Raw genomic sequence first — 25380 nt, forward strand, 5'->3', positions numbered from 1 at the left:
CGAGCAGCTGACAGCAACATGGCGGCGGCGGCCGGGCGGCGTGGCGGGGGGCTGGGGCGGCCCCCGGCGCCGGCGCCTGTGCCCGTGGGGGATCTGCCGCCCGCCGGCGAGCTGGTGCGGCCCTCGGTGACCGAGCTGTCCCAAGTGCGGACCAACATCCTGTGCACGGTGCCCGGCTGCGGCAAGGTCCTGCCCAACAGCCCGGCCCTCAACATGCACCTGAGCAAGGCCCACCCGCTCCAGGTACCGCCGCCGCCCCGCCGCGGGCCCGCCGCGCGGTGAGGTGAGGCGAGGCGAGGCGAGGCCGGCCCGGCCGGGCGCCTCCTCCCGCTCAGCCCCGCGGGGGGCCCGCTCCTCACCTGGGTCTGCGGGGCTCTGTAATGGCGCAGCTCCCTCTTCCGCCCCGGGGCCCCGCCGGGGGTCTGGTCTGGCCTTGCCCCGCCGGGGGTTTCCTCCCCGCCCCCGCCCCGCAGCGAGGAGTCGCCGCGGGCCGCCGGGCCCCGCCCGCCGCGGCGGGTGAGGGGATCCGCTCCTGCTCGGCGGTGAGACGAGGCCCCTCGGGGGCCCGCGGCCGGGGGCGGCCCGCGGGGGCGACCGCAGGGTCTGGCTGCGGTGGGTTGGCCGTGTGGGGCGGGCGGGGGCCGGTATTGCAGGTGGGAGTACGGCAGCGTTTCTCCTTGCCTCCTGTTTAAATCTCCCCCGCGTGAAAAGCCTGTGCAGGTACCTGTACAAACACGCGGGTGTGTGCCTGTGCGCAGTCTGACCGGTTGTACGGAGAATGCCACTAAAATTACTTACAGAAAATAACCGATTTTGTACCGGCGTTAAACGTAACTAAGGCGGCTTAAAGTTCTTGGGGACTCAGGTTCTGTTATTCCGTTTGCTTGTTGCTTGTCTTTCTGCAGTAAGACGGTGTGGCCCCGCTGGTGAGGTGCTATGCAAACATACTGCGTTTCCTACCCTTAGCAGTTGGCAAGCCGTCGTAATCCAAACGCTGAGTGCTGTTATGCTGGGGTTTTTGTTTGTTTTTTAAAAATGTCTGTGAGCCAAAAAAAACCCTAGATGGATGCCATTTTGGAAACAAGCCCTCATTACCATAGTACTCCTGAGAAAACGCAGCATGTACTGGGGGGGAGGAGAGCCACAGTTCAGCAAGCATATATTTGAGTGTGGGCCTTTCGGAAAGATGTCCTTACTCTTCTCAAAATCGTAATGCCAAGTGTGCGAGGACAGATCCTATTCCTGGAAAACTTGAGGCGCAGCATTCATAGCTGTATGCTGAAAATGCAGCCCCAGTGGGCAAACAATAAACGTACTTGTTGTGTGAAATGGCTCATTGCAGAATCAAGCGAGTGTTGCGGGGGATCGTTTGTGATGAACAAAAGGAAATAGTCTGAAGCATATTTGCAATCTCATATCCCTGTTTTATTTCATTTCCTAATATGCACTAACAACTGTGGTGTGTGTGTTACGGGTTACACCTCGCGTGTAGGTGTGAGTGGTGGTGCAACAGAAGTTGAAGACGTGCGCTCAGGTTCAGCAGGCAGTCGTTTCGGTGCGAGCTTGTCCGCGGAGCGTACGCAGCAGCCCGCGAGGGCTGCAGCTAGAGGGTTGTATCACTCCTGTTCGGGTTGTGATGGGTGAGGAAACGCTGCTTTCGCACCAGCTGCCTAGCCAGCTAGTGACTATTGGTGCCTTGTAGAATTATAACATATTTCATACGCCTAATTACTAAATCTTGTGATAGCTGGAATAAATACTGAAACATGGATGGATGCAGATTTTCAGGAACATCTGACTTATTCCGAAGACATTGTAATTGAGTAAAATGTTATTGAGGCTTAAGGGAAGGCTAATTTTTCTGTACAAAGTCTTAGATAAAATACCTTCAGTATTATGCACTGCTTGAGAATGCATCTTGAATGAAAAGATAAAGATATGAAGGTAAAAAGATATAAATCTAGGTGCGTGTTACTCTGTTTCGTCAGAAATGGACTTGGACTAATATTTTAGTATTAGTATTTCCCTTTAAGAGATACCTGATTCCCCAGAGAAAAAGAATTCAGTAGATTGCATGTGTTAGTGAAATGTGAGGAATTAGTGAAGAGGCAACTTTGCAAATGAGATGTAAGAAGCTATTGGGGAAGGAAAGAACATAGCAGTGCTGAAGAGAGGTTGACTTGCTTAATTTTCATGGATAAAAGTAGCACCAGTAGGATCTTTTGATACCAAAAACTATGAGGTGTTGTCGCTGTGGAGGAAGGACGTGTACGTAGGAAAGCAAGCTCACCCTGTACAGAAGTCAAGTGCAGTAGTACAAGGCTATAGGCTTGTGAAGTGATCACACAAAATTTGATCAGTCCAGGTTTGTAACAGACATCACTGAGATGGGAAACACTTGCAGAAGCTATTTGGTCATGTGTGTACAAGCATTTAGGGAAACGCTGCTGAGAGGAGGGTGATCCTACAACATGTGGGAAGGATATTCTCTGTCACTGCTGTAGGGTAGGAGTCTGATTCAAATAAGCTAAAATGAACCCAGAAGAGGTGTAGAAAAGGGCTGCTAAGGGTGATGAATGGCAAGTGTGTCTGACAAAGGGAAATTAGAAGAGTTTGGCTTGTTTGGCCGAACAAAAGAAGATATGATGAAGTGTTGATACATAAATGTTTGTTTTCTGGTTCCTTAGCTTAGCTAAGCCAATAAAAAATGAGAACAGTGCATATAAGCTGGCACTTAATATATTAGGCTGGAATTTTTTTTTTTTTTTTAATTCTTTGGTCTTTTGTCTGTATTATTTTATGGGGAGAAGGGGAAGCCTTCTGTGTAGTTTAAAAATGAAGCTAGAGGAGTTCATGTAAAGGAGAGGATTCTGTGGCTTCCTATGATAGCAGGGAGGCTGTAGTTGGTGGTGGCCTGGAAGGGGTAGCTTCCCCCTGGGGTAGCTTACCCAAATGCAAATGTTACACTACCACAATAGTTCTTATAATAAGAATAAATGCACTTCTCTGCATGCTATTTAGTAAAGAAATGCATGATCTCCTGCTGGAAAAAATGTTTTAAGTAGTTGGCTACAGTCTACTGTAACTTATTGTTTTAAAGTAATGCGTTGGAGTAAGCCTTTCTGTTGCAGGAAAGCAAGACGTCGCTAAGTTCACTTTGACTAAAGCAGCAGCAAGGGTTGTTACCTTCCGTCTTCCGTGGGGTTGCCACAAGCCCTGTCCCGGTGTCAGTATTCCTTACAATGCAAGCGTCTGTTGTGAGAAGTTAATTGAACAAATTTCTACCAGTAATTGTGGTGGGTGGCTGTTGTAGAAACAGGGGAAGATAAAATCAGATGTACAAGGAAAGGACTTGTGAGAATGTCTGAAATGTGACTGGCCAGGTGGGTTTTTGAGAAGATGTAAGATTAACCATTTAGAGACAGGAGGGCTCTGAAGATGGTCAAAACAAGATTACTGTCTGGATAGGGTTACTTATACGTGTAGAATATCTCCCAACTTGTCACAACAAATTTGTTGTGATCTGTGCCTGGAAAGTCTATGTTCCAGCTGTTAAAAAAGCATCTTCCTCGTGTTTATATAGTTTTTAAACACTTGGTGTTATTCTATACCTTCGTACTTAAGTAGTTTTAAATAACCGGACGGTGTTTTACCTGTTAAGTGCCTGAACATATTTCCCATATTGCCTTGTCATTTGTTGGGTTGTGACATTAAATGTAACACACTTGAATAACTTCTTACTTGGGAATAAGTAACTCCAGTTGCTGCTTACTAGGCATATTGGTTTTGTCTGTAGTGGAGGGGACCAAACACAGTTTTGACTTAAAGGCACGTCTTTTTTTTTCCCCCGAAGACTTTGAGACTGGCCTCTGGTCAAAGTCTTTCTGAGTAAACTCAGGGTTAAAAGGTATAATTGGGGGTAGTGGGGCTGGAACAACTAGATTTCTCTGAGTCATGTTCCTGTTTTGGGCAGTGGCTCTAGGAGGTGCAAAAATAATCACAGTAATTATTCAGCAGAGATAGAACAGACCTGCTTATGAATGGTCTGTCCATGGGGAAAACTGCTGTGCATAAAGATGCTTGGAAGGCTAAAACATTACCTGAAAACCCCCTTTTTAGAGAATTATTCCAGGTTTTCTTGATGAAATGGCAGCTGATCATTTTGGTTGAGAGGCTCTAAACTTTGCTTCCTTGAGTATGGTGTGTCATTAATAAAAATGAACTTGCGGCAATGTTGGCAAGTAGCAGCATAGAGTATGTGGAAACGTAACTGCAATATTGCTTGAAGGGATTACATTTTACACAGAGTATCTTAGATTGAGAGGTGATTTGAGGAAAAACAAAGTCGTGGAAGTGCCCCACTCAACTGCTTCGTGGTAGTCCTGAAGTGCAAATGAAATGAGTACTTCAAAAGCAAGGCACGAGTAGCTCAGAACAGAGTTGTTGGGTTGCGACTAGCTGTCGCTAGGTAAGAAGCGGGGGTGTGAGCAGTGAACCCCTTCGTGTTCTGGCAGAGGCCGTACATGCTTTCTGTTTGCTTCACATGGGACCGCTGTTGCGCTTTGTGCGTTCTTTATGTTTGGTCTAACCTGTGTAAACACGAAGCGGTTGGAGATCTGCCTAAAGAAGGTAGTTAGGGAGTGACTGGTGTAAAATCAACATTCTGCTGCTTGCTGTCACTGTCCTCGCGCTAAGGAAAATCAGGTGCAGAGCTCAAACAGGGCAGGCTCCGGTAGTTCTTCCCTGAATAATCATCTTGGGGATGCCACCACGGACTCCTGTAACTGGCTCTGGGGACCTGGTTGGCCTCCTACTCGGTCTCAGGGTGTAAGGAGACTCACAGCTACTCTGAGCATCAGATTTTTAATTGTTCATTTGTCATTTTTTGCTTAGACGCAGATGCCTGACATTTCCACCGAGACTCTTTCAGATAGGATATGTCTAGAGGGGTATGTCTTGTCTGGTTTCCATGGCTGTGTCAATAGGAATAGGTTCTATGTGGTTGAACAATCTGGACAATCCCACTAGTGTGTCCTTTTTATATGCATTTTTGAGGTCCTCTTTGAGCAAGTTATGTTGCTTTTTTCTATAGTGTACATGTGGTGGTCGCTGAGGCAGATCACATGGGAAGTGCAGGTGTACCAGTTGCTTAATGTTTGGAGGTTCAGAATTAGCATACCTGTTGTTAGTTTCACAGACTTAAGTGAGATTTGGTTTATGATCTGAATTAAGTGGCAGAGCGTACTCCGCATTTTTCATTTTATTACAAGTAAACTCTAAATAGTGCCAACAGAATTCCAGCGTCAGCGGAGTGTTGTGTTACGCAGTGTGTAACTAATTTCAATGGAGCTTCAAGTAGACTCTACTACTAACATGTAAAACCACACTGAATTGGCAGTGTAGTGTAGTATCTGTAGGGAAAGCTTTTTGGCTCAAATAACACGAAAGGCGGTTATAAGTGGCTTGGGGCAGTGAGTATCTTGGTACAAGTAAATAGTGTACAGTACCACCACTCTGTAGAGCTTGTTGTAATTTCACTTGGTAATTTTGATGGTATATTTGCAAAGTAGTATCCACAAAGGTGGAAAAAATCCATTTGAACTTTCAAATCACTTAGGAAAGTGCCTTCAACTCATTGAGGTGTGTAAACCCAGTGAGCCAAAGTTGATGTGTATTCTGAATGTTGTCTCTAATGTGCAAATCTGTAGAATTGTCAACTTCTCAACTGGTTCTTTTTCAGGGTGGAAAACTTAATGCACCAATAAGGAAGGGTTTGAAAACTTCACAGAAATTCTATTGCTGTCCTATTGAAGGCTGCCCTAGAGGACCAAACAGACCGTTTTCCCAATTTTCTCTTGTAAAACAGGTATTCCTATTTCCTAAAGTATTATTTTCATACTGATTTAGTCCTGACTGTCTCTACTCCAGAGAGTGTACACTTTTTCATTCAGATATGAGCAAAGCCTCTCAGCATGTATCCAGAAGTTGGAGAATTGTATGCAGAAACTCGACATGGGCATATGGTTAATGAATTTGCATGTCTGCGTCTTGATATTAGAGGACTTGAACCTTTTGAGCAGGCAGATGCGAGTAGGTTCTGCTAAACTAGAAGACAGCCCCTCTCCACAAATCAAAAAGATGGAGAAAGATCAAAGCGGGGGGGGGAATCACAGTAGCAACCAATAAAGGCTTAAAATGTGGCTGATGCTTTTAAACTGCTTTTTCAAGGGGTCAAGAATTAAGAGGTTTTCTCTGCTTTAGTACCAAAACGCATTTGTTTACTAGTTACCTGTTTAAGAAAACATGTAAGGCTTGTTTCTGTATCAGTGAGTAAAAAAAGCACTCTTTGCTGTTGGTTGCCAGTGATAAGGTGGGGAGACCATAGGAGGTGAGTGGCTAGTACTTGGTGCCGTAAATGAAAAGGAAAAATTCTAGTGTTTGCTCTGAAGTTGACCTGTTTGACTTGAGACCATTTATTTGCTCAGTTGTAGACCTTCAGGACTGTGCCCGTGTGGCAACATATACTTGGTATGGTCTTTGGCAAGTTTAATCTATAGATTTATTAATGTCCATAGGAAATCTCCAATAGCATCAGGACACATAAATGTTTATCTGTGTTTTAAGTTGCACATAGCACAAGCAGATTTGCAAACTTTAGATTCTTTCTGTTGATTTCTTTAAGCTTGTAACTTATTCCTAATGAGACTTTTAAAAAAAAATTTAATTCTATTCTTCAATGCTATTTAACAACTAAAAAAATGCAAATATTGATGTCTCCCCTAAATATGATTTTCTTTTTTTTATCTTAGCTGAAGGCTAACGTTTACTTTTCATTGTGTATTCTAGCACTTTATGAAAATGCATGCTGAAAAGAAGCACAAATGTGATAAATGTAGTAACTCCTATGGTACAGAATGGTATTTGAAACGGCATATAGAGGTCTGTGGCAAGACTTTCCAGTGTACTTGTGGGTGCCCTTATGCCAGCAGAACAGCATTACTGTCTCATATTTACAGAACTGGCCATGAAATTCCTGCAGAACACAGGTAAAAGTGAAGCAGTTAAGTAATGAGACTTATGTTCATCACCAGGTCCTCTGTCTCCCCTGTACTGGCTTTTTGTCTCCTTTCTGTTGGTTAAATTGGAAATAGGCTCACGTTGGTTTAGCTGTAAAGCAGTTTGCAGTTTCTTTGTGCTGTTGCTTTTAGTAGTTTCTGTTTTGTTGAAGGCAATGATGATTGTCTAATCAATAAGATCAGGTTTCTGCACGTATAAAACAAAAAGTCCTGATGAGACTGCATTGCATGGGGTAAATGCTAGTGGTTCTTGTTGCATCTGCTTTTACGGTTCTGTGAGAGCAGAGATAATTTGGAAATGTTTATAGCTGGTAACTGTGGTGTGGAATGCAGTTCAGTTTATTTTCTTTTGTAGTCTAGTCATCTTTGCAAGTATTAGTGGATTCTTTTTTTTTTTTTTTAATGCCTGTATATGCATGTTTAGATTTATAGTTGTCTTAATGTGTACATATATTTCATAGAGGGGAATCTGTTTCCTGAGGCCTAGCCTGTCTGTCTGGGAAAACTGCTGCAAAATTAAGTTTTGTGTGAAGGAGTGTTAATTGTGTCTTCAGTTTCCATGAGAGACCTTTACCTGTACGCTAATTTTAAAAGCGCTGTCCCTTCAATGCCCAGTCTGAGTTAGCATCAGAGTAACAAATTAAACATGTCTTCAAATCAGAGTGCTTAATGTACTAGGGGGAGGAAACCATCTCAGCTTCCACCTCCATTTAGAAATAGGTCTCCATAAAAGAGGTAACCTTTTTTTTTCTTTAAATGGAGAGCGAGGAATGAAATTTTACAAAACTGAAGTTCATGAAATCTTTTTGTTTTAATCCGGATTAGTTGTCTTCTCATACCCAACCTCATCTGTGACTTCAGTTTATATTTTCAGTGCAATGACTCAAAAGAATGGAAGGCAGATGTTTTGTGCTTGAAAGGAGTATAAATTATTGCTCTCGTGTTCACAGGGATCCTCCTAGTAAGAAAAGGAAAATGGAAACCTCCGTACATAATCAGCAGTTGGCAGAGAAAGCAAAAGAAGCATTCATCAATACACACAATAATAATCCTGGCACTCAGGAATTGGAGTCCTCCGAAGTGAAACTCGTGGCCTCTCTTGAAGGCTCCTGCAGTTCTAACTTCACGAACCAAATGCAGCCAAAATGTACACCGAAGATGCTTCTACCAAAGCCCAAGGTGGCTTTGGTTAAACTTCCAGTGATGCAGCTTGCTCACTTGCCCGTGTATGTATCTGCAACAGACTCTTCTGTCAAACCTGCTGTAGTGGCTGTTGATAATCAAGGTTCAGTTGTAAGTACTGTTCATTTATTGCCTCAATCTATAGGAATTCTGATTCCGGCACTGGAGGCAGAAACACTTGTATTTAAAGATAGTATGCCTGTTTCAAAAGTGACAAATTCCGGTGATCGTGAGCCAGTAAGTACTGGTGTACAAGTTGAGTGGGATAAGGTTACATCGAATAACACAGGGCAAGAGCTGGGGAATGTTTGTCACAAGAATAAAATTTCTTCAATAAATATACAGACTGACTTATCTTACATTTCCCAGAACTTTGTACCGGCTGCAGCCTGGACTCCCCATTCATCTGTGTCCTCTTGCTCTCAGACAGATCTGTCGTTCAGTTCACAGGTTTCTTTACCCATCAGTGTACAAACACAAACGCTGCTGCCTGCTTCCAAACTGACTTCGTCCATAGCTGCTCAGACTGATGCTTTTAGTCAGGTTTGTTTTCCAACGTGTGGCGTTTCTAGAGAGACTCAAACCAGTAGGACGCAGGACTGTATTGACGGAAGAGTGCAAATGGACCAGGCTGTAATGTGCAGTGACATCTTTGACGGTGTTCATTCATCATATAATGTTTCTACTCACATCGAACTTCCAGAGAACAATTTAATGCCTGCAAATATAGATCAAACCTTGCTGCAAAGGAGTAACTGCAAGAGCCTGAATCAAGATACGGAGAAGTCTGAGTCTCTTATCAGCTTCAATACACAGACTAATATACTTCCACCTCAAAATACGATGGATAATCAAACCCAGACAATGGACCTACTAAGTGATCTGGAAAACATCTTTTCGGGAAACATGTCTGGCCAGACACTGGATAATCGTGGCCTTTTGTCTGAAACGAGTTCTAATGCTGACACGCATCTGCCCTCTGGTCCATCACAGAGCACGGGAATAGACTTTGACATCGAAGAGTTCTTTTCAGCATCCAATATCCAAACTCAGACCGAAGAGAGCGAGCTTGGTACCCTAAACTCTGAGCCAGTTTTGGAGTCACTGGACATTGAAACTCAGACTGATTTCTTATTTTCCGAAAGTGCCACTCAATCATATAGCTGCCGAGGCAGTTCTAACTTCTTAGGTTTGGAGATGTTTGATACACAGACGCAGACAGACTTGAATTTCTTTTTGGACAGCAATGCCCACCTGCCTTTAGGAAGTATTCTGAAGCAGTCTAGTTTCTCCATGAGTACTGACTCATCTGATACGGAAACCCAGACCGAAGTATATCCGTCTACTAAAAACATACCTGCTCAGAATATTGAAAGCAAAGTCCAGCTCAGTAGCGCTGAAACACAGACTATGGATAGCTGCTTTGAGAACCTAGGGAGTTTATTCCTTACCAGCAACGAGACACAGACAGCAATGGATGACTTTCTTCTGGCTGACTTAGCCTGGAACACAATGGAGTCCCAGTTCAGTTCAGTAGAAACACAGACCTGTGAAGAGCTGTGCTCCTTGTTTCAGAGCTCTGACAAGCCCAGCCATTGAGTACTGCGTAACAGAACTGTCGCCTGTGGTTTGAAATTAAGTTATTGGGGTGGGAGAGAGGGTTTGACCAAGTTATCCACTTTGCATTACTGAATGTAGTTATTGTGAGCAGTTGGCCTAAGAGACTTTTCGCTGAAGGTACTCTATCGAATATGTAACTTTACATAAGCTATGTATGTATAAATGGGGGGAAGAGGGGCTGTAACATGTTAATGTACATTTGAACCTTAAAAAAATTATGTGGTGCCTATGGTTTTCCTCAAACTTCTTTACAAAGCTGATACTGCTTTCATTGAAATGGAAGAACTTTTAAAGTTGTTCTATATATATCTCTCTCTATTCCTGGCTTACATATAGGGTTCCAACGTGCTGGACCAAAACCCTGACCTGTCCAATTCAGATGCTTCCCTGAACTTACGGGGGAGGATTCTGTTAGTGTAAGCTACTTCTGTTTACTTTTTTTAGTAGCTTGTACTTTAAATCCGCATGAACATAACAAGCCGTATTGTCTTCTTTTACTTTATGCCTTCGCAGCTCTTTCTCCTGCATAAGCTGGTATTTTCCAAATACCTGTCCAACACACTAGACACATATGGACTCCTGAATTTCTGAATATATTTATTAAAAATATGTAGAAAGCAGTACTTTTTTTTTTCCCCTGAGTGGCACTGATGACCTTTGAAGGGTAGGAAGAGCACTTGGAATACATAATTGTAGGGAAATTAGTATGTCGTCCTTTTAGCTAGTGTAATGAATGGGACTAACATTTTTAGACCCTTCAGGAGGGATTTGCTTAAATTATTTCTGTCTGTAAGATGCAAATGTTACAATGTGTGTGCCTCAAAGACTGGAATAATTTGTTTTCACTGAAATTCTCCTAGCTTTATTAAGCTATAAGTTGAGAAATGTCACAGTGGTTTATATACCTCTATTACCTTAATAGAAATCTTTAGAAATGAAATGGGAAATTAAATTCTCTAAACTACTCGCTCACCTAGACTTCTGGTTTTGGACTCCATGCTTCTAAAAACAATTGGAATCAGTACAACAGAGCTGGGAGATCAGCTCCAGCCCTTTCGGAACAGCTGTACCTTGCTTTTGCACATTGATCTGCAGCCCTCAGTTCCTGCAGCTCTTGGAGAGTTTTTTCTGAGTATAGTCAAATTCAAACAAACTGATTTTTCAGAGAAGAAACATGTGACTTCTTGGAATTTTTTTTAATGTTCATCTTGCCCCTCGTACCATTGTTTGTAGTATTTTTCATTTGCATGAAAAAAAAATTAAGCCAGTTGTGAATGTATGTTGGAATTTGGCCTTAACTAATTTTTATCTCTTATTATAATATCTGCAAAATGGAGGCCTCTGGTTTTGTCCTGGACAAGTTTTAGTTTCTGTTACTGTAAATGAAAAGAGAAGCCTCTTTGTGTCAAGTTCCTGGGCCTGTAACAGACTTTCCTCCTCCGTTGTGAGAGGAGAGATATTGGCTGCGTATTTGCTAGGCAGCCCGTCGGTAAATGTGTGTCCAAGCCTTAGCTCTTGAAGACTCGCTATGCTTTATGCTTCAGATCCTCAGCTGAAGGATGTGGGAGTTAAGTTACTCATCCATTGCAGCCAGCTTGTTTTGTCGAAAATGAGCAATACGTTGGTTTTTTTTTGTCTCTTCCTACCACTCTTCAAATTGCCATAGTTAACACGCTAATATGGTAAGCGTCTCTGTTTTATTAGGAATAATCTCTGTAGATTAACCCCGAAACTCATATTTTCCTCCTGAGAAACTCCTGAAACTACAGCTGTGCTGCCTGTTTAATTTTTCAACGTTTCTAGGTGTGAGTTCAGCCACTTGCAGTCTTTGCCTGAAGAACCTGCAGAAAGGAACCTTGCGGTTCCCCCCCGGAGTACAGTAATTCTGCTTCGGGCATGGCCCCCCAGGTTTCACAACGCCCAGAGTTCTGATCTTAAAGGTGGGATATAGTACAAAAAGGCAGGCATCGGTTGTAATTCTGTTTCTTCTGAAGATATGACTGATTCACATTTACCTGCCTACTTTGAAATTGGGAAATAAGATAAATGACAAAATCAGGTTAACGTATTCCCGTGCAGTATTTTTCTAGGAATGTTGCACCTTTAGGTTTTAAAGTGGTTTTCCTTTTCCTTTCTTCCCCTGCCTGGAACACCAGCGAACATTTCTTCCTACATAGGTTTCTGTGTTTCCCGTGTTCAAGTTGTTTGTACCGACGCATGAAAGAGAAGCTGTCACTATAAATCTGGTTGGGGAAAACTGCATTTTCCACAGCTGTAGAAGGCAGAAGTGAGAAACTGTTCATTACCTCTGAATTTAGAAAGTGGGTCTTTTTTTTTTTTTTTTCCTGCGAGAGGGAATCTGAGGTGATGAGGAGCAGACTTACAGAAGGCTTTGAATTGTAGCCATCTGAGAGAGCAGCTAGCATTTAAAGAACTTTGAAACTCATTTACAGATCAGAATGAGAATTGCCACCTTCGTATTGTGTAAGCCAAAGCTCTTAATATCGGTGACTATCAGAAAAAAACCTAAGGTTTGTGTGGACGCAATCTTAGAATGTAATCGTTGCTCATTTAGTGTACTTTGTAATTAAAAGTATTTATGAGCTTTGTGTGATTTATTAGAACATGCAAATACCATTCCCTTCCCTCATCCTATGGGTTTAAAATGATTTGAACTTTAATTAGGTGAACACAGTACTACAACATGAAATTATTTATTGAAAGTGCAGTGTTAAGAAGTTATTAAATATGCCTGCCTGTCTTAGGGAAGTGGCTCATTCTGACCAAAATTAACTTCTTTCTTCACAAATGTGGTTCTCCGTAAATTATTCATAGAAGTTAGAAACAGGTTTGGATCCTATGTTGCTGGCATATGTCATTCGGTTTGGATTTATTATGTATTCTTGTGAAAATGTGAAGACTGCAACCAGACTTCATCATTTGCTGACTCCCACAGTAAACCTAATGAAACCTGATCTGAAATACTGTCGCTGAATATTACGAATTCTTGGAAATTTGAACAAGTTCTTTAAAACGGCTAATTTTCTGTTTTGGACGGTGTTTTAAAAATAAACTTGCGTCAGAACTATTTTGTGGTAGTACTAAAATGATACTTATCTCCCTTTTTTCTGCAGTTTCTCTGATTTGATTTTCAAGGCACTGTCTCTATTGTAAGTATTGCTCAGCAGTGACTTACTACTTCGCTTATTCTCTTTTGTATCCTCTGCTGCCGTTCGAGCTGCTACACAAAACATAACACCAGGTTCTCCGTAGCCTCTTAGCACAAATTTTTATCTGGAAGTGATACTAATGGTACTTGTACTTACTCTTTGCATTTCCTGCTTAATTCTGTTACGCTGTAATTGCTGGATCTTGATCTGGATGCCTGCGTAATGCTACTCTCAAATTGAATTAGTAGTTTTGTAGTTTCACTTGAGCTTTTCTTTAGTGTATAAAAAAAATAAAAAATCAAAGAAATGAAACAGCAAATTCGGGACACGAGTTCTATGAGAACATAAGCACAAAACAGCTGAAAAAGGAGAGGTCTGTCTTGTTGCCTTCCATGTCTGTTTGTCACAACGCTAGAAGTTTGTATGACAGCAGATGTATGTTTCTTCTACTTTTGGCTTTATTTGCATCTATTTCTGCTAATACCCTTGGAAATACTTCCTTCTGCTTTGGGTAGGGAGGGAGTCCTCCCCCAACTCTTCACGGCAGCATAGAGAAATTGGTAGCTTAAAGTCAGAGTTTACTAACGCTATGTATTCTTAGCTATGCAAAGCGCTTGTGTCTAGAAACTTTTCACTTCCAAAGGATATGAAATCTTAAAAAAAAAAAATATATATACTTGCAGTTGTAAATTAAACAGCTGTAAAACAAGCTTTGTGAGATCATGTCTAGTTTTGGACAATTCGATCAGTGTCTGTAAGTTAATGTATGTAACTAACACTCCTTAAAAATTTTTATTCCAAGGCGCACACGCAGTCATTTTTTTCTGTTGCAAACAAGCAGCTGAATTTCCCTGTTAGTCATCTGTACCTCGATTGTGTAGAGGCAACAGAACAAAGAAAGATGACTGCCTTCCACTGTTTTAAATCCTCACCCTGCTAACACGTGCTCATGGTCTTAGTCAGATCCGAATTGATTTTTTTTGTGAGGCTGGCTAGAGATGGAAGTGTTGGCAGGCTTGGGATCTTAGGGGTTTTTAATAGCCTTTCAAATAGAGACTAAGTCAATAGGACTAATACATACTGAAACAACATAGGGTGCTCAACTTACAGAAGAATATGTTCCTGAAATGACAACTCAGAGGTGAACCAAATGTACGTGCTTCTGTCATCGAAGTTGTACAGCTTTCTTTGCTTTAATCTATTTCTGACCTGTTGGTTTTTTTAAACGTGATCTTAATGTACAATTTACTGTTCCAAATACATTCACACCAAAATGTTGTTATCGTTCTGGGCCTTGCAAGCTTTTTCATTCATGTTTGGTTTAAGGTGCTGCTATGCTTGTGTTCCTAGCAGAATAGGACCACTGTAAACAGACTTCCGTTAATAACTGTATATGAAGACCGTGAGGATAGGGTGGTTCAACGGTAGCAAGCTTCAACACATGGTGCAAACATGCATCTTCTGTTTCTTTTCTTGTTGTTTTTTACCAGTTGATGTCAACTTAAACGTGCGCTAGAAGGATTCGCTGCTTAGAGCATGACGGAATTGTCTTGTTTAAAATGCCATTGCTATGCAATGAACAGAACCCAGGGACTGCACTGGTCAGCTCTGCGTCGCCTTGCGGTCAGGGTGGGGGTGTGTTCGTGCGCGTGACTCTTCCGCTTCACCGAAAATGTAATGGGACAGCCTGAAACGGTGGAGACTCCTGCAGGAACTGCTGAGTTACATAACAGAAGTCCTTTACTTCTGATTCTTTTTCATATACTGCCTTTACAGCAGTATATTCAGCATAACTAGCAATGGGATATAATAGATGACTTGTGATGATGTAAACTGTGCGTTTCACAACTACTAATGCTTTACATGCATGCCTCAAGCGCTTGCATGCAGAGCTAGATGGACAGTACTTTATCACAGATGCACTTGCAAGTATCTGTTGATAAAGCTAGATATGAAAGATAGCCATATTTTTTTCAGTTTACAGAATTCAACACCTGATTATGATCTAATTTAAACTTGTAATTATTTGGAATGGATGAGTAATAAATCTCATGGGTGAGTCTTTCCCAAAGCATGTGTGAGTTCATCTCATTAAGGCTGAGAAACGTCCTTAAAATATTTTTTTTCTTATCACTGGTAGGGTTTTGATCTAGTGGACAAATTTAGTTTTCAAAGGATGTCCACGTTTAATTCTTGCTATTTAAGCCAGTAAGCTTGCAATGAGCCGACAAAAGCAAGCATTCATTTCTTAAACCTATTCTCCAAGTGACAATCCCAAAGAAGGAATGTTGTCCTAGTAATTGTGAAACTTTTAAGTATATTAATGCATGCAGAGAAAACCTTGTGCCAAAATACTGTTTCATATTTCCCTCTGTTGGAAACCGAAGTGTTATACAAAGCTACTAGTAAGTTATTCACAAGTACTGAAACGTTTTGTTCACAAATGAAGCACTTATTTAGTTCTGTAAATTATTCATATTTTGGAATAAAGTTAACTTCAGTCAATTTTCGCCTTCTGTTTTAATGGCTGTGATCTCCCGCCTACGGAGGCGTGGGTGGGGTATTCAGTGCCTATTGGCAAGCACCACCCATTGCTCCGTAACGTCTTTCCTTTTGACAGCGAGGTGTCCTCTGAATTGGTAGAGATTCTGTAAATTAAAACTATCTTACAATGTCAGTCCTTCATCTCCGGAGGTGGCAAAAGTTCTCCTGTGTAGTCCCACTTCTCAGTGAATCCTAGGAAGTTTAAACTCGCAACACCAATGTAATCGGCGTGTCAAGATGCTGCACTTCATAAACCTGAAACAAATCCATCCGAGAGGCTCTCTGCTGTGAGCGAGCCTGCGCGTAGGCTTCTGTGCGGAATCCGATGCACGCAGGGTTGTTCTGACCAGCAGCATCCAGGCTGGCGGCCCTCGTGGTGCCCCATCTCAAACCTCTCGGCCGTGCATGCAAACGATAATCTTTAATTACCTTGCACGCACAATGGCATACCTCCACAGTTGCAGCTCACTGACAGATGCCTTTCTTCTATAACAGACTGGGGACAGAAGGATTACTTTGTATTCTTCCTCTACTTTAACATCCACCCCTCCTGTAATTTTCAGGCTCTCCAGAGTCATAAGTAACGTCAAGTAGAAATCCGGCTGCCTTATGATGATTAGTTTTCAAAGTATCCTACTAGAAAATTAGTCCTCTCTAACAGCTAATATTATTTTGCAATATGTTTTATATAACTGAGAAAATAATTTTTGCCACTATGAATATTAAAAAAAAAATAAGCTAGAGTAGGTTGATGTGGGTATGGATCATACTTTGTCCCTTTCTTTCCTGTACAATTCCCATGCTTGGTCGTGATCCCACCATTTTCTGTTAGTTGCAGGATATAAAACGCTGATTCCTACTGTTACCTGTGTATCTTGTGTATAGAACTCAGCGTAGGTGAGCGAGCAGATGCTCCTTGACTGAAAGTTCGTCTGTACCCTTACACCGGCTGCAGTCGCGAATGGAACGTTCTCGGACACGCGGCAGGCTGCTGCTTCCAGTCCCATCGTGCCCTGAGGTAAGTATTTGCACAAGGCAGCGTTCAGCCCTAGCGGTACCAAAACATGGAAGGTATTTCCAGAGGGGAGTATGTCATAAGAATCTAGAAACTGAATTCCTGTTCAGAGCACTTAAAATTATGAGAGAGTCAAACATCTAAGATGCTGACTGTCCTTTTAGGAATAACGGCCCTGCTCCTGTTGTAGGAATGATTCGGCTTAGCTTAGGCTGCTGTTCCGGGCTTTTCATTATTCAGAACAGATTTGGCCCGTGGACAAAAGTCAGATACTTTCACAGACTGATCCTCGTGAAACTTTCACAAATGGTAGACAGTCTGAAAGGCAGGACAAACTTTAACTCTTGATCGAGAAGAAGATAATTCCGTTTAGAGATCTGGGAAGCCTCATGTATTTTTGATCTACTTTCTTGTTTGCTGTTGCTGGGAATTCACTTATGTCTTCTGCTGGCAGTGAAAGCATCCCTGACCGGTTTGTGCTTACTTCCTGAATTTCCTTCGCTTAAAGAAATTGCATGCTGGCAAGCTGATTGTTGTCTGTCAAAACAATGGAATTGGAGGCAGATTTTTTTTCTGGCTCCAGGATTTGACAGTGCATCCTCTGGAATCAGTCCTTTGGAAGTTTGGACCTAAAACAAAAAGGGAAAAAAAGTTGATTTAACTTTCAGGTGTTCGATCATTGTAATTTTTACATTGTTGTCAACAATTCCCTTTTCGCTTGTTTTGTTTTGGCACCTTGAATACGGGAAGCACTTCTAGCTGATCTAGCCCTTAAGTTTATTTCCTTTCCTTGAACGGGAATGGCTTTATTCTTGAGAGAACTTACACGTAAACAAGCAGCTGCTGTTTCCTGTGCTAGGAGAACCCAGTGTATTCAAGGGCACGTAACTCGAATAAGCTTACGATGGCTTAAGTGTTGTGTATTCGTTTCTTTAGGTTCCAGGCCTCTACTTAGCAGCTTTTCTGGTCTTCTGCTACAGGTCTTGTGGCAATAATCTGCGAGTGTCGTTCTTAGAAAGATTATCTTGTATCGGGTTGTAGTAAAACCTCTGCCTAATCTGTCTGATTTGACAGTTTCAAAAACCGCAACAAAAATCTCATCTGGCATGAAGCACTGGAAAACGTGGAAATAAAGTTTATCGTTTTCCTTGCAAATTTAAACTTTTTTTTTCTAAAGAATGTACTACCTGTCTGCAATGGCTGCAACTTACAGTCACGATAACGAACATGTCTGGCTTTACTTGCTGTTACTTGGTAATGCAGTTCATTTTTCAGTTTTCTCACTGAAGCAGCAGTATTTTCAGTTGTCTGAATGGGAGAGACTATCTTCTCTCCTCCTAGACTATGGAAAATGTTACTAGTTTCACAGACACACATATCTTTGAATTTTCTGGTTAGTGGTAAACGGGACTGAAACAAGTATATATGGATTTATTTATCTTGGGGCTACTTGTGAAGGATGCTTCTTTTGTAGAGCTTGCATTTTATATGTAAATAGGAAGCACAGAATTAGGAAAGATGCCGCCATAGGGGGAAGGGTACAAAGAAGGGAAGAAAATGGTAGGTTAGAGGGTGTCTCTGTTCTGTCGGAATGACACTACACTTGTGTAACTGTAGCACCATAATTCAGTAGCAGTGAGGACGAGTTACTACAACAAAAAAACTGTTTCCTGAAAATTAACGACCAAGATAGAGCTTGACTCCAGACAGTCACTGGCTGAGATTTTCAGATATCCAGAGTATAGAAAGAGAGAAAAGATGCATATAGATCATAGTATCAGCTATAATGACCTATTTTTTAATAGATCTTTATAACTTCCTAGTAGGTTCTTTCTAACTTTCCCTCTTGACTTGCAACAAAATAGCAAACAGGTACAAAAAATTACCACCGTGTCAGATTGAAATGCTTAGCTTTTGCTCTTCAGGTAGAGTGAAGGAACGCAGAAGACGGTAACCCCGCCAGCAGCCTGGCGCCGATTCTGGCATAGGTGCTTGTTTCGTTTGCCGTTCAGTAGGTGGCACTCCTCCCTCCGACACAGAGGTATCGTCGCTTGAAAAACCAAATTTGCTGCCAGAAAACGGTTGGACCTGTTGTAACCTCCAGTGCGACAACTCTCATACTCTGCACCTCCAGCTGATACGCCACTCCACTTAAAGATACGCTTCTTAAAGAATCGTAACGTACTTTCTATACAAATTAGTGTTCTGAAAAGATTTCCAGATTTCCCTATGCAATCAATTACCAGAAAAATTTGCATTGGGAGCCAAAGCAAACTGCTTGGAGCTGTTATTTAACGCTAGCACTCAGCTCCTGTGTTCTCTAGAGGTTGCTTCACGTGAGTATTGGGTGAAGAGATGAAGCCGTGTCATCCTTCATCCTTCCATTTTTTGAAAGGCATAACCACATAATTATTTAGATGCGTGGAATACGTATCACCTGCTTTACTGAAACTATGCCTCTAGAAGGTGATTTATTCTTTAGCTCTGATGTTGAGATACCTGAAGATGAACACAATTAACAAACTGGTACCAGAAAACTACTAAAAACTACATTTATGCACATGTTCATTAGTAAAGAAAGAAATCTAAAAAGGCATTGAATTCCTCCATCTGTTTTCAAGTGGAAACTATATGCTGCTGGGAGCCTTGCACTGGTATTATCTTTCCCTATTCCAAATTTTTATCAAAGCATCAAAAGAGGGGAAGGGTAAGTTGCAATGCATCTCTGCCCTGAATGCTGAATCGAACTGCAGTTACCTATGTATCTGTGGAAAGACTGCTGTTCTACTTTGGCTTTTGTTGAACACAAAAGCGAAAGAGAACTTGATCTGAAAGTCCCTCATTTAGTATGAGATGAAACAAGAGTAAGTGAATATCAGAATGCACAGAATACATATTAGACAGAAACAAGCAAAGAACACATTAACAGGATTTAAAAAATGAATCTACTTACGACGAGTAAGAAAAAATAGTTTTAAATAACTCTCAGTCCCACCACTGCTTTCCAGGTAATTTCTGTTTCTTTTAGGTGCCAAATTAGCAAGGAACGTATGCAAATGTTTGTCTGTGAAGCTCAATAGGATTGAGCACTGTTTAAGTTAAGAATATCATTAAATGCCTTGCGGAGTAGGCATGGATTTAAGAATGTTCCCAAAGTTAGGCACTGCCTCAGTGCTCAGCAGCATCAAATACCCAATTACCGTGCTAGGCTACAGTAGGCACTCAGGGCGAATCTAAATGAAGAGGTGGCACTTCATCCCCAGAATAAGCTATTTAAGGCTCTAATGAATCTATCATCTTATAGTCAGGAAGAAACTAAACCTACATGAAAGTAATTGGCGTTCATCAGCTTATAATGCTATTAATAGCATCTACAAAAACTACTAATATCCACATTGCTCACAAGGAAATTTTATTTTTTTTTCTGATAGTCTAACAAGCTTAAAAAAAAGCATGAGATCACAATATAGAAATGTTAGGTGAGTCTAGATGGCACTGCAGCTCCCACAACGTGGCTGACTGTTAAGGGAGGTAGTCCAGAGAGCAGTGGAACCTCCCCCATTTTTTTATTCATTTCCTTCCTTGACCTCAACATACCTGTTCCTGACGGTACTGGTTAAAGAGCCCTGGAAGTCATCATGTTTTGTATTTTGTTTTTTGGTTTGTATGTGGAATCTGCATACAGTCATGACGGCTGATCTTTTTAAAAGCTATAGGATTAGAAATGGTTGCAATGCTTTTGTCTGATGTAAGAGCACAGTGCCAGTATAACTGCTCAGGATCTTCTTGCGGGAGTGAGACCTTGTATGGCTTGAGATAAACGATGATTCGTTAATTTCTTTTTTTTTTTTCCGCCTCACTTTATCATTCATGATGTCAGCTCCTTTATCACCCTTCTGCTCTGTTGCTTTAGCGTGGTGACTAAAGGAAGCAATCTCAGCTGAAGTACCATTGAGCATCTTCTGAGAGATAATGGCTTTTGTATTCTCCCAAGAAGGGTTTGAAGTGTCCTCGGGAGCGGCAGCTTTCACAGGTGGAAGTACTTGTGAAGACTTAATGATTCAGAGCCATTTGGATCGAGCACGTCAAGTGCATTAATCTCTTTATGCCTTACAGCTTCTGGATTTTTCACATCTTCCAGGTTCCACATACAGTATTCTTTTTATTGGCGGGTTCTTCATTTCACCTTGGAATGTTTGAACAGTGTAACTTGTTATGTATTTCCATTTTAATGCCATATGTTGTAGGACAACAGGCTTACTAGAATGCGTTGAAATCTCTTCCTTTTCTGAAGGCGTATCAGCTATGGCACCTACGCTTAACTGGCCTGATTTTGATTGATTTCTTGTGGTCTTGGCTTCTTGACCTATACTGTTGTCAATAGATGGCAACACGTCTAAGCAAAACTGGCAGTTGTTGGAGGTTTCATCGGCCTTGCATTTCTTGGCTTGGTTTTGCAGCTGGAGGCCGGCAAGTGGATCAGTTTTACTCCAGCCTTGCACCTGGTAGTAGAGAAACACGTTAAATTTAAGACAAGCCAGAGCATTGTAAGAAGAAAAAATATAGAAGAAATAGTCTTTGCTGAGGTAACTGAACACTGGTGCTATTTGCGTTTTCTTCTGAGTACAAAATAACGAGTAGCTGTCATTCCTCGCTTGTCCTATTTTGTAATGCTGCATAGTGAAAGATCGCCTGAACCAAAAGAAGGAACGGAGGCGTTTGGTAGTCCCTCCGCAGGGGTTTTCAGTTTTACCCCGAGAGAACAGATGAATCGCACCTCTGATGCGGCCAGTTGCGAAAGGTAAAGCAGAGGACGCTTTTCTTCACGTCTTTTCTTCGCCACGGGTGTAAAAGTGATGATACAAATCCACCCCCGCATCAGCCACCCGCCGCCTCCTCCCGCCCGCGCCGAGGCGCGGCTCCTCAGGCGGCGGGGGGCGCCCTCCCGCGCCCAGCGGTTGCCCGGGCAACGCGGCGCCGCAGCGCTCTGTGAGGAAATGGCGGGGGCTCCTCCCTGAGGCCTCTTCGTGAGGGGAAAGCGCCCTGTTGGCCCTGGGAGAGCTGCCCGGGCAGCGGGACGCTGCGGGGGAGCTCCGGAGGGCCCGCCCGACCTCCAGTTATCCCGTGGGTCCTGGGACGTGCGTGCATGGGGCAGAGCCTGCTGTCCGTGAAGCTGGCCGCCGGCTGGAAGATGGCCGGTGGGGAAGGACTCTGAAGCCTAACGACGGTGGGCGTCAGCCAAGAATGGGAGAAACGGCAAAACCGGGCAGCCTGGAAGGAAAAACCGAGGAGAGTGCTGAAAGGGGCACAAGGAAGGAGAGAGCCTATACAGAGGTTTAAAAACATGAATAGGAAGAGAGTAGTGCGTATGAGAAAAATGGATGTAAAATGACCGAATAGAAGGAAAAGGAAAGAAAAAACTGTGAGAAAGGTGACTAAAAGAATAAAAAAATGAGGAGACAAACTGATCTTACAATATAAGGAATCTAAATAATCTCTTACAATAAATCACTGCCTGACCCATGGATCTTTTAAGTATGAAAAAAATATAAAAATTAAAATCAGGCATACAGCGAGCATATTTTTATGTCTAAAATCATTAACTAGCACTACTGAGACCGCCTGCAGTTGCTAGAAAGTCCTGTGGTTATTTTATAACATGGATGGCATGAAGACTAGTCACAAGCACTTATACCAGAAGATGGGATTTGGGGACATCCTGATGTGCATTTATTCAGATATTTGCATGACCATCTACGTTAAAAGTTCTAGGCCTGAAAGAGTCCTAGTCCTGCTAGCTGTTACTTAATTCTTGTTAAAAACATTCAATCCTTTTAAAAACAGCAGAACAATTTATATAAGAAAAATACTTTAAATGCCCTTCATCGTCTTCTCCACAAAATGAGATATATCTGTTTGGGTTTTTTTTTTTCCACTGTTGTCTTAATTGGGGCTTTTTTTAGCTTACGCTCTCTCCAGAAGTCTTAAGCCAATCACTCAGAGTCAACAGAGATAGTTAATGCTTAACTAATAAAATTGTGCGTGAGCTTCATCATACCATAAGGCAGATTCACAAGGTCATGAACTGAGGTAAACTCGTAGAATTTTATTTTCTTGTTAATGTATCTTCATTTGGATCCCGATATTTAAAACAAAACAAACCCAAAACCGCACAAACCAAAAACCAACCACAAAGCAACCTTTCAAGTGTCACACCTCTGTTCAGCAGAACGTGCAGCCCTTTGGAAGTGATTCACTGATCTCTGTTTGACATCAAATGTCGTTGATACAACTCTGTGAATCACACAACTTGCATCTTAATAGATACAGACTGCATATCCTGGTTAGGTGAAGATAATATTTGGTACAGAAGATCAATACCATTGTTCTTTAACAGAATACTTGATTTTTTTTATACATACTTCAGGCATATTACCTAATTCTGATCTGGCACTTCTCTGAGATGTGACTAAGATATTTTCTTGGGGAAATATATAAAGTCTGAGTTAATCATTCATGTGAAACAGTGTGGGAAGGTATTTTTAAAGTATATGCATGCAGAACAAGTGCATCATGCAAGGCTTACAAACCGTCAGTGTAAATACCATTGTCAGACTCGTGTAGTCATATACGATTATTAAACTCTCGGGTGATATTCTAACGTAACACCTACATAGCTCATCAGCCTCAGGAGAGCTGCACAGATACAAATGAGAGTAGAAGCTGACCTTTCCAATTCACATACTGAGTCACAATTTCATCTCGAAAGCTGATGTAATCGTAGCGCACTTCGCCTTTACATCCATTTTATCTTCCTACAATTCTCGTTACTAAAAATAAACCTGTTCTGGAAAGTTAAAGTGGACATGTGACTGTGGCCACTTTGGATAAGCCCCAGCGCTCAGACACTCCTCTCTATTAATGGGTCCGTCGTAATTCTGCCTAATGCTCCCCAGCGCCGGCATCGGCTTTCTCCTAGATTACCTGGAGTCAAGACAATTGATAAATGCAGCAGAAGAAAGCTCCCAGTTTGTTGCCTGCATCGGTTTTGCCTTTCTCTTTGCGAATCATTTAAATCTTAACAAAAGAGGGGACCAAACGTCTCTGTTTGCTTAGCTGGAAATTCTCCGGCATCAGACGGATTTTAAATGCAGTTTGGCACGGCAGAAATGTCAGGGTCACTCAGTGCTACATTGGCAGAACAAGAGGCTGTCTTAAAAATTTTTTATGTCAGCTGGAAGTTATTAGGACAAAAAGTTATTAGGACAAACTTCTATCCTATGATCATTCTATTTAAATCTGCAAAGGAAGAAGAATCTGTAGGAATGAAAACAATGCCCGAGTGCCATTTCCTAAGTCTGTTGACGCTAATTGTAATGTAAGACCTTCTACTTTTCTTACCCTACAATAGAGCAACACTGTATAGCTCTAGAATTTACATTATGACTGCTCTATTCCTGCTGGCACCTTCAAAATTATCTTGTCATAAAAATACTATTTTCCAGTGAAAAGATAACAGGTATTTCTTTAAAGGGGCTTGCTAGGTCAGTACTAACGATTTCTTTATTAGCTTTGTTATTGACAGTATTATTTAGAAAAGAGCCTTGGATAACGTCCTTAATATAGCACCATAAACGAACAGACAGATAAGCCTTTTAAACTTACATGTTCAAAATTTTGTGAACTAAATTAAGATAGAGAGGGGGTGGTGTATGGGTGCCTACCACTGCATATATTAAGCCATAGTTTCTGTATGTGTGGTAGTGCTTGCTCGCTTCTAAGGATTTAAGCATTTGCTGTGTACAAATATTTACAGTCGGCAAAACCGAAAGAACTTCCTTTTACAAATGGTGTCTGATGCTTCCCATTTTGAACTCATACCACCGTTTCCACATCCCAGAAGGATGCACAAGGCTGCAGGCTATTTGAAGGAGTGTCTGTGTGTATGTTTGTTGAATTTCAGCGCTCAAAACTTTCATTTACTATGTCTGCCTTAAATTCGTCAGAGGTGGAAGACCAGCCTAGTAACAAGGACACCCTCAGAAGTGAAGGATGTGGGTAAGAGTTCCCGCAGCTTCACCCTTGGCAAGCGAGCAAGAAGGCAAAAAGAAAGCAGCAGCACCCCTCCCATGGTAGATTCAGAGAGACATGTTGGGAATGTTCAGATCAAGAGAAAAAAAAAAGTGAGAAATACCTTTGTTATGGATTCTGGTGGAGTTTACATGGTGACAGCGCTCAACAGAGACAAGGCTGAGGTGTTCCCGCATCTACCAGAACTTGAGGTGTCTGGGGGAAATTGCAGGGGAAAATGGTAGCACCTCCAGGTGAGTCGATGTTTTGATGATTTAAGCACCATTTAATTCTGGTTTTTTAAAAGCCTGTAAATGGTTTTCTTCCACTCTCCTCCACAGGATCGCCTGTGAAATTATTTACAGTGGGCACGCATTTATATCAAGGCTCTTTCTACTCTCCTCTTCACTATCCACATGCCCACACAGTATTCTCATTCTCCTGCAAGGCTAACGAACCATCAGGTTTTACCTGACGATGACGAGAGCTGAACTCAACTGAAATTTCCCAGCTGTGTTCTCATCACATCAATCAGTTTATATGGGTGTCCCTCTGCATCTCATCTCGCCTTGACCTGACTAGCCCAAAGCTTACCACGTTGGCGTTTTTTTGCTTTCTTATCACAGGATTTTCCCATTTTTTATGCCAGTCTTTGGTTTACTAACTTCGGGGAATCTGTATTTTCAACTCTGTTACATGAACT

General features: G+C 41.9%; 2 protein-coding genes across 11 annotated transcripts; one reads left to right on the top strand and one right to left on the bottom strand.

Annotated features, from left to right (window-relative positions):
• The first annotated feature begins 2 nt into the window (after nucleotides 1-2).
• ATMIN (ATM interactor) lies at nucleotides 3-16606 on the top strand. Of its 10 annotated transcripts, XR_015700346.1 has the most exons (7): nucleotides 3-243; nucleotides 5741-5866; nucleotides 6847-7046; nucleotides 8027-9995; nucleotides 10215-10294; nucleotides 13013-13048; nucleotides 14539-15553. XR_015700346.1 is itself a non-coding variant. In XM_087738792.1 (4 exons), the coding sequence occupies exons 1-4, from the start codon at nucleotides 19-21 to the stop codon at nucleotides 9855-9857; spliced, it is 2382 nt and encodes a 793-aa protein (XP_087594918.1). In that variant the 5' UTR covers nucleotides 3-18; the 3' UTR covers nucleotides 9858-15553. The 10 variants fall into 10 exon arrangements, 1 of the variants encoding a protein (XP_087594918.1); XR_015700345.1 differs by lacking the exon at nucleotides 14539-15553 and adding an exon at nucleotides 16478-16606 and having other exon boundaries at nucleotides 8027-10294; XR_015700341.1 differs by having other exon boundaries at nucleotides 8027-12165.
• On the bottom strand, nucleotides 16598-23572 carry LOC148051061 (uncharacterized). Its single transcript, XM_087739920.1, has 4 exons — nucleotides 23450-23572; nucleotides 21385-21825; nucleotides 20205-21109; nucleotides 16598-17236 (listed from the first exon to the last, which is right to left on the bottom strand). The coding sequence occupies exons 1-3, from the start codon at nucleotides 23570-23572 to the stop codon at nucleotides 20711-20713; spliced, it is 963 nt and encodes a 320-aa protein (XP_087596046.1). The 3' UTR covers nucleotides 16598-17236; nucleotides 20205-20710.
• Between the last annotated feature and the right edge of the window lie 1808 nt (nucleotides 23573-25380).

This window comes from Nipponia nippon, unplaced genomic scaffold (assembly GCF_047370975.1).
Source record: "Nipponia nippon isolate SJK-2023a ecotype South Korea unplaced genomic scaffold, ASM4737097v1 scaffold_7, whole genome shotgun sequence".
Classification (NCBI taxonomy): domain Eukaryota; kingdom Metazoa; phylum Chordata; class Aves; order Pelecaniformes; family Threskiornithidae; genus Nipponia; species Nipponia nippon.

What these genes read in the sequence shown, in the direction of transcription:
- ATMIN (XM_087738792.1), top strand. Translation starts at nt 19, where the DNA reads ATGGCGGCGGCGGCCGGGCGGCGTGGCGGGGGGCTGGGGCGGCCCCCG. An exon ending in GCAAGGCCCACCCGCTCCAG is followed by an intron (nt 244 to 5,740) that starts GTACCGCCGCCG and finishes GTTCTTTTTCAG; the next exon opens with GGTGGAAAACTTAATGCACC. An exon ending in GAAATTCCTGCAGAACACAG is followed by an intron (nt 7,047 to 8,026) that starts GTAAAAGTGAAG and finishes TCGTGTTCACAG; the next exon opens with GGATCCTCCTAGTAAGAAAA.
- LOC148051061 (XM_087739920.1), bottom strand. Translation starts at nt 23,572, where the DNA reads ATGCCGGCGCTGGGGAGCATTAGGCAGAATTACGACGGACCCATTAAT. An exon ending in ACTTTAACTTTCCAGAACAG is followed by an intron (nt 21,826 to 23,449) that starts GTTTATTTTTAG and finishes CACCGTCGTTAG; the next exon opens with GCTTCAGAGTCCTTCCCCAC. An exon ending in CGCAACTGGCCGCATCAGAG is followed by an intron (nt 21,110 to 21,384) that starts GTGCGATTCATC and finishes CTCTACTACCAG; the next exon opens with GTGCAAGGCTGGAGTAAAAC.